The 8,563-nt window shown below is 36.2% G+C and overlaps 1 protein-coding gene across 1 annotated transcript in view; it reads left to right on the top strand.

The window, feature by feature from the left end:
- Nucleotides 1-7,635, top strand: part of LOC108694928 — a 113,498-nt gene extending 105,863 nt beyond the window's left edge. The window contains exons 4-5 of the mRNA XM_018204621.1: nucleotides 5,959-6,295; nucleotides 6,708-7,635. Coding sequence (XP_018060110.1) covers nucleotides 5,959-6,295; nucleotides 6,708-7,302 — 932 coding nt within the window. The 3' untranslated portion in view covers nucleotides 7,303-7,635. The remainder of the gene's footprint in view (nucleotides 1-5,958; nucleotides 6,296-6,707) is intronic.
- The last annotated feature ends 928 nt before the right edge of the window (nucleotides 7,636-8,563 follow it).

Here is an 8,563-nt window from a genome sequence, read left to right as displayed (position 1 = left end):
CTCTCTCTCTCTCTCTCTCTCTCTCTCTCTCTCTCTCTCTCTCTCTCTCTCTCTCTCCCTTTCATTATCTCTCTCCCTTTCTCTCTCTCTCTCTAGCTCTCTCTTCCCCGCTCGCTCTCGAGTCTCTCTCGTTCAATATGGCACCGCCCGCCACCACCGTCGCCGCCACTACCCTACCACCACTCTGCCGACGTTGCCGACGCCGGACGTCTCTCGTTTCGGCGGAATATCGATAGCGTACGTCGACCGAACGACGGGGTACGCTCGAATAACACTCACGAATTATGAGCTGCCCCTATACTACTACGCCGTTACGTGATTATCCGAGTTATCCGGAGCATACGTAATATGGCTATTGACTGGCGCGCTCCCCGGATGCAAAAGTATAGCAAAACGCGGAACATTCCGTTCTCGCTGCATCGCTCTTTTACTAAATTAGCTCGATTACTATCCAGCTTTCTCGTGGAAAGTGGAGAAAGAATTATTAAACATTGTACAAACATACGTGTGCGCGCGCGCACGATGTCTGTGATACTTGAGAAGCCAGGTCTATACATGTCGGATGAAATATCATCGTAGATTAGATATCTATAACAATTACAGTCACTCAAAAATCTTTCGAGATATATATGTATGTGTGTGTGTCAGGTTCTATTAAAGTGATTTTAATCCACAACTTAAAGTCATTTCGTTTAAAAAACTCAAGTTACGCAAAATCGGAAAAAGCATTAAGATTTCTAACGCAACTGTTTCTTCGCAAAAGTCTCGATCCTCGGAACTAATGTTTCTGCAATTAAATTTTTCGAAACACATACAAGTTTCTATTTCATTAAGATGCAGTGAAAATTCACCAGTATAATGGTGCGACATGGTTGCAGTGAGAAACATCGTTTACGGTTTCGGTTGTGCACCGATCGAAACTCGTATTGTGGTTTTAGGAGGGTAGTTCACCCCATTGCTGCCGCTTTCAAACAGTTGTGACTAAATCGACATTGTTACTAAATCGCCATTAACTTTTGGCAAGTGGTATGACCAGAGTGTTATTTATACCACGAATACATAGAGATATTGCTTAAAACAATTCGATTCCGTAGTACACAAACTATTAGAAAATAGGTATATTAATGTCGCATTTCGTTCCTGTATAGATTTTGCTCCGTTTAACTTCAATGAAGATACAATTGGATTCATTTTTCATTTTTTATAATTATAAGTTTATCAAATATATATTTGAATTCATCTATTAATTAAATATAATAAGATCTAATAACTATAAGACTCACGAATAATATTATTGCTTTTTCAAGTGCTGCTCTATTTACACTTATAATTTATATATCTTGCACGTCAATAAAGTTTGTTATTATTATTCATTTATTTAATTGTTCTCCAAATTTTTTGGAATGGAATCTTAATCCAAAGAGTGAAAATTAAATCAGTCTTGAAAAATAGTGGCTCAATTTTCAATCTTTAAAAGTGAGATTTCATTCTTCAGAGTGAGATTTTAAAAGTGAGACTTTAAAAGTTTTAGAAAGTGCGTATATAATATTAGATATGGGAAAAAGTTCGTGGCGTTTTTCCCATTAGATGGCATTAAAAAAACGCTACGAACTTTTTCCCACACCTAATATATCTTTTCTATTTTTCATAATAAATACGTGAGTAATAAAACTCGAGAATATGAGATATTATTTCTGAATATTCAACGCATTTTTGTTTGGAAGATTAATATCGTTAATTTGCTATATTCTCTTTCGATGGCTCAATAAGAAGGCGTGTATATAAGGGAATCTAAATTTACTCGAGTTCTGAACTTTGTTTAATTGCCAAAGACTACGCGACGATGATAAATATCCAGCGTGACACGACACGCTTCTTCCTTGATGAAATGTGGTCGGGAATCACATTTTTTCACGTATTGTTCTTTGAACAATCAATAGTTTAACAACTCGATATCATTATTATACATTGCGTTAGTAATAGCTGTGCGAATTATCTTTTGGATATTTAAAAGTTAGTTCTAAAAATTACGTGTACAACTTGATTTCATTAATTTCATTATTTATGTTTTAAGCAATGTTAATCGCAATTCATGATCGAAACGTCGTAAAAAACATATCGATGTAATACAAATTTTTTATAATTGGAATCTATTTAACGTAACCCGGATTATAAAATTCCAAAACAAAATTCCGTTTATCCTCTGTCTGCCAATTGAAGCAACTTTAAGTAAAGACTTAAGTAAAGATCTTATTGCGACGCAAAGTATGATAGTTATATAATCTCTAAACGTTTAAGTTTAATCAGAACGCCTTTAAAGAAAGAATTTCTTCTTCTGTACGTCATTACCGATAAATTTTGGAGATTTAATTTATCTTTTAAATTCATCTATTGCATTAAGATAATTTATAGGATTAAAGCGAGATTAACAAGAACAGTAGTGACGAAGAGGAATGTACGCGAGATCGGCAGGATGACTACAATGTGATAGCATATGTAAATAAATGACTGGAGGAGAGGGGAAAGTTGGATGGGCGATGGTCGTGAAGGGAAAGGATGAGGAAAAACTTTGGAGAAGGGGGGGGGAGGCAGAGTTTGCGCTTGCAAAGCGGACTTGGCGCGTCAGGTTAGGTAACGCGTATCCATGACGGTTTTTCCCCCGCGGAGAAAGTTAGTCTAGGCATACTTCGACCGTAAAATCGCTTCTCGGTGTACAGCGTCCCTTTCTTCTCCCCCTCCTCCCTCTCTCTCTCTCTCTCTTTCTCTCTTTTCTCATAGGACTACTTATCTAATCAAACATTTTTGCTAATTTCGTTATTCCGTTCCAATCCTCTTTGATTCTATTTGAAAAAGATTAATTATAAAATTTGGATTAATTGATGCTTTCTCACAAATCGTTTTGCGTGGCATTTTTTTCACTCAGATTAAGACGCGAGGATTTATGAGACAAATTTATAATTTTCATTTGTTTCATTATATTCTCATTAAATATTTTTATTATAATTTAATTTTTAATTTTATTTATACAGACATATTCATATTTAAATACGTTATACAAAATTCCGTCACTTTTTTGTAAACTATTCGATCATTGTATAATCTTCGTGGCTTGAGATTATTCCGACGATATATTATACAAAAACTAGATGATTTTTCTCTCTACTTTCTCTCATTATCGTGTCATATTCTGCAAGAATGAGTAAATCCTCCTTCCTAAGATCGCACAACAATACTCTACTACGGATTTTTGTGATATAATCTTCGACTTTCAATCGCATCTTTTTATTCGTCAAATTAACATCAAAATACGAGACTTGATTTGGTAAGGCACCTCATTTTCTGAATGATCGAAACGCGCTAGATTTACTTATTTAACTTTATTTTGCATTTAGAATCTCGCATAAATATATAAATCTTTATATATAAATTATATTTTGTTTTGGCATAGTCTCAGAATTTAGGCAGTTCTCGTATTTTATTCGATCCCGCTTGCCGACAGTCAGTGGACAGAATATAAATCTCGCGCGTGTAAAAGTCGTTTATGATTTATAGTTAAATCGCTCGAAGAGGCTTGACTGAAGCTTTACTTTCGAGAAACGATCATAATTGTTTTCGTGGCCGCGTTGGCACGCCGTCGTTCTCGGAGAGTCTAAGAATCGAAAAGTCTCCGACACGAACGATCGGTTTAGCAACAAGTGCGGCGGTCACTGAATTCCTTGGATGCGACCAGCTTGGCGCGATGGCCATCTTTGTAAGCGCGCGGGGAAGTACTCGACGCGACATCTTTCAGTAGCGTAACGAATCCTCGCTTTTGGTGATCATTTCCGGGTACGCGCGCGAAGTGACTCAAACGCGGTCATTTCTAGAAAACAGTTATTCCTTTATGTATGACGCAGAGCGGAAAATCCGATGTAAGTCATAAAAGCTTTAAATGAAATGTTGCAAGTTAATTAACGATACAATTTCTAATGCACTTGTCTTATAGATGTATGAAAATCGATCTCCGAGTCTTGACACGCTCATTCTAATCGGCTTTCTTGAGGTGCGTGTACACGATCTATTAAGATCTATTATAAGAAAGACTTTCTACAAGAAAACAGATGATCGTGACTATCAGCTAATCTCAGTGGAGCGGCGGATTAACAATTTTCACGCGAAAGTGTAGAATTGGTCAGAAATTGGGAATTAGCAAAGATCGCGAACGAACGCGATTACTTATTCTCGTCGAAAACTGGAAATGATCTCACAATCATTGGGAAGTAAATGAATGAGTTTCACATATTTGCCCACGAAAATATTCTTTGAAAATTTATGAAATCGAGAAACGAGGGGTATTTTTTGTGTCTGATCGATTTTTGTTTGTATAAATTTTTCGCAAGTTCGAATGAATCATATACTATATTTTATTATTTTTCAAAATGAAATTTAAACATTTGCTCTAAAAAGTTGAAAGTATGTTTGTGAATTTTTAGAAATTTTTGAATCATTTTAAGTAGATGAAAAAATCGACGGCGGATTTCAGGTGATGAGCACTGTTTTGTGCCTGGCCTACCAAAAGGGTTAATACAACAGTATCAAGATACCTTTCATGCCTTTGTTATTTGATATTCAATATTCTATATTTTACCTTAAGCCCAAGGTAACGTCAACATTACGAAAATGTGCGTCAAGGCTTAAGCGTCGTAGAATTAACGTTTTTGTATGCGAATGGAGTAAATAATCTTTTTTCGAAAACATTTAGATGCACAAAAACCAAGAAAATCTTAAAGATTCAAAAAATCAAACGTATGAAATTTCCATAATAAAAATAATCGATGATGCTGATAACTGTTGACGTGATTTTACCGAGTCGCGCAATGATTCGCGAAACAAGTCGATGCATTGTCATCATCATCATTGTCGTTGATGACAACGACGACGACATGATTATAAAACGCTGTGATAACGGTACGCGTATTTTCTCCCCTTCCGACGAAGCGATGGAAAGACGGAAGCATCGCCGTGTAACTGGGTCAGTCGCAGACGACGACGATGACGATAGGGGAAAAGAAAAAGAGACCTCTTGTCCATCATTGGCGTAGTACACGAGCGCACTGCACGTAAGTGCGTAAACGCGTATTTACGTACCGCTAACCTGCCTTCTAAAGCCGCTTGCGTGTTTTACCGTCTCCATGTACCGTTATGGGACGTTAGAGTTAATCTCTCTTTCTCTCCCTCCCCCCTCTCTTTGTAACAAATATAAAAATGTTTTGATGCTGCGTGTAAAAATTTCTGTTAAGTTATAAATAGTAATGAGATACATTAACGATCATGAAGATCTATTTAAACATATAAAGGATAATATATTCGATAGAATACTTTTTGTGGAGATACTTTATGAGTTTGCGAAATACAATAAATACACTAAATAAATTGTTGCTGAAATTGTTTACTAAATGAAAAATAAACTGGCATTGGACACCCAGACAATATGCCTAAAAGATGTCATAAAGACACATTATAAAGAGGTCATCTTCATAGATAATGTTGTTTAGACATCCTTTTTAAATTATTATGATTCACTGAATATTTTTACTATTTTAAAGATATTGATGCGAGTGACTGACTGTTGAATTACTAAAAACTAATTTCAATAATTTTTTTAACCGATAATTTTTAAAGACATTTATCTATTATCTGTATACACATCCGTTTACAAATATATATTAGATGCGATAAAAATTCATGAGTTCCATCTACTTCTTTCATACATAAAAAAAAGTATAGTACTCTTATCATAAAGTAGCGTTTCACATTGCACTTTGTACTTGATTTTGTCGTCGCGAGAAAATATCGTTTTCGTGATATGTAAAGATACATGTATTTGGAAATGTACAACAAAACACAAGACCTCGAGCCTAGCTTTAATGGATAATATAATTATAAGAATAGTAATAAAAATAACTTTTGATTTTACAGATTCTAAAATGAGATTAGAAGAGGATCTGGTGATCCGCAGGAGCCGACCCACGATGATCTCCGCCAAATATCGCGCCCGCGAGGAACGTCGCCGTCTGCTCAAGATTTCCGCCGGCAAGCTGAGGAGGATCGAGGACCCTGAAGCGAGCCTGTGCCGATCGGTTCTCATAAATAACGCGGTACGACGGCTGCAGCGTGAAAATCGGGACGAGAAGACACGAAGTTACGGTACACTTCCAGTAGTGGCGTCATACATGGACGACGTTAGTAAGGAAAATAACATCGCCGGGAATCTCATCGCCGACGTAACGGACGAAGAAACTTCTTCTAGGAAAAGGTATGACATTGGCCAAATATAATAATTTCGCATAAATTTTACTTTAATAGAATTTTAATTATAACTTGGGACTCTCTTTTGCATGCACTCTAAAAAATATCAGTGTAAATTTAATTACATTGGTAATCTATGTAATTCTCATCGTGTTGGTGCTAATATTAACATCAACGTGACATCAATTATGATATGGATTTATAACCGTTGATGTGTCACACTTTAAAATTCATGGTGTTAAATTCACATCATGTTGATGTTAATATTAAGAATTATATATAGATACTGCATGAAGTTAGATCCATACTTATGTGTGAATTTTCTATTAAAGCATAGCTTTTTGTTTCGAATTTTTATCATAGAATAAGTGCAATTTTTGCAAACTAATCATGTCGATATTATTTGTGATGAAACGTAGGTTGGCTGACGATTCGAGAAACGACGAACTCAATTCCAAGCGGCATAGGCACGATGACTTGGATTTGCAAGACGACGTATTCAGTGACTTCTACATCTTGCCACCGACGCCACGTTTGCTCTCGCATATCGATGAAATTCAGCCAGAAGCAGTGGTGTCACATCATAACGGCAATCACCCTCTGGGCTTTCCGGAGGATCGCTTGAGCGGCGTGGCTGACGTGCGATCGAACGGCACGATCATCAGTACAAGTAGCACCTCCACAACGACTAACGGCATTGGAGTCGACAGCGCGACAAGCTGCCATTCCGTGCTTTTCCCCGTCGTCGGAGATCTCGACGACACGAGCGTACAACTCTCGAGACCAGGAACTGATATGATGGAGGTGGCCGACGTAGTCGATCCCGATCGGCTTTGTGACTTTTCTAGATTCGCCGACTCGGCGAAGACGCTGGAAGAACGCCTGGCCGAGCTGCAGTCTTTGGATGAGCATTTCGATCTTACCAAGTTTGAGCGTAACAACAATCAGAGTTGCGGCCGCGCCTTCCATGACATACAGACCTTCCACAGCCTCGTGCCAGGTCTAGAAACTTAGACGACGGTATTATATCTCGAGCCAACGATGCTGCAGGACGCCAACAGCGACGTGATGTCAGCTTCACGATACACAGAATCGCTTGATGAGGAATCACATGGTGAATCTCGCGTTGGTCTTACCCTCGTGCGCTCGTAGATGGAAAACGCGTGATCAAACGCATGCCGATACGTTAAGTACTCCGAAGAATTTTTTTACCGTGGGCAAACAGATGGGCTAAATTGTATATTGGACCGTGTGGTTCCATTATTCATCTATTGATATTAGACTCGCAACAGAAATTTTAAAAGAACGTGCAAAAAAAATTTAGAAATATTCAAATTTCAATTGATTGACGACAAGAGTTAACAAAAAATGAAATTTCGAAATGGAATATAACAAAAATAACATCTGTTGTTACAATGTTAGTAAGATTAGAAAATATAATTGATTGTGACTAACATTTTCAACTTAATATCGGAATTGTAATTGAAAGTTTTATTATTTAATCTTAATTTGTTGCTACTTTAAAGATTCAAATTAAATTTAGTTATCAATAAATAGATGATATTAAGTAATGTGTATGATAGACGATACCGTCATAATGTATGCACGGTATTTCGGTCATATCACATATTGCTTGCAAGTCTGACTCATGCTGGTAATAATCTACTTACAGCACTGACTCAATGTTGAACGAGCAGCCACATGAGATACCTAATAACACAGTGAATGTACACCGCTCTTTAATTGGTTTAGCAATAATTTTAGTGAGAATTTTAGTGAGTGTTTTATTAATTCAACGACTTATATATACAGAATCATGAATAAATTTTTTTATATCATTTTTTTATATCATTTGTCGTTTTAATAACGATGATATTGCAAAATTAAGAATCGATCTTTGCAGTGCGATTTTATGTTGGCAAACAAGGCTTCGTTCTTTAATTGCCACGCTTAATCTATTTATATGCGATAATATCAATTCAATATTTAAAGTTAAGTTTAGTTGGCTGATGACACTGAGACACGACGTATTTCAACCAACTCATATATATAGTTTTTAATCCTTTTCCTTTGTAATATAAGAAGATGCTTTTCTTTATAACAAGTTTTTTTTTCATGGAATAATATCTTTTTTTCTCCTTTTCTCCATTTTTTCTTTTATTTTATATATTAAATTTATTTTTTTCGTAAAACTTTTTTTAATAAATCGCAGGGTTGGTAAAGACTAATTTTTTTTTTTTAAGAATAAAACATTGTGTTTTTTCTTAAATATATT

This window comes from Atta colombica, unplaced genomic scaffold (genome assembly GCF_001594045.1).
Source record: "Atta colombica isolate Treedump-2 unplaced genomic scaffold, Acol1.0 scaffold126, whole genome shotgun sequence".
Lineage (NCBI taxonomy): Eukaryota > Metazoa > Arthropoda > Insecta > Hymenoptera > Formicidae > Atta > Atta colombica.
The sequence above is the reverse complement of the archived record's forward strand: the minus strand, read 5'-3'. Positions and strand labels throughout refer to the sequence as shown.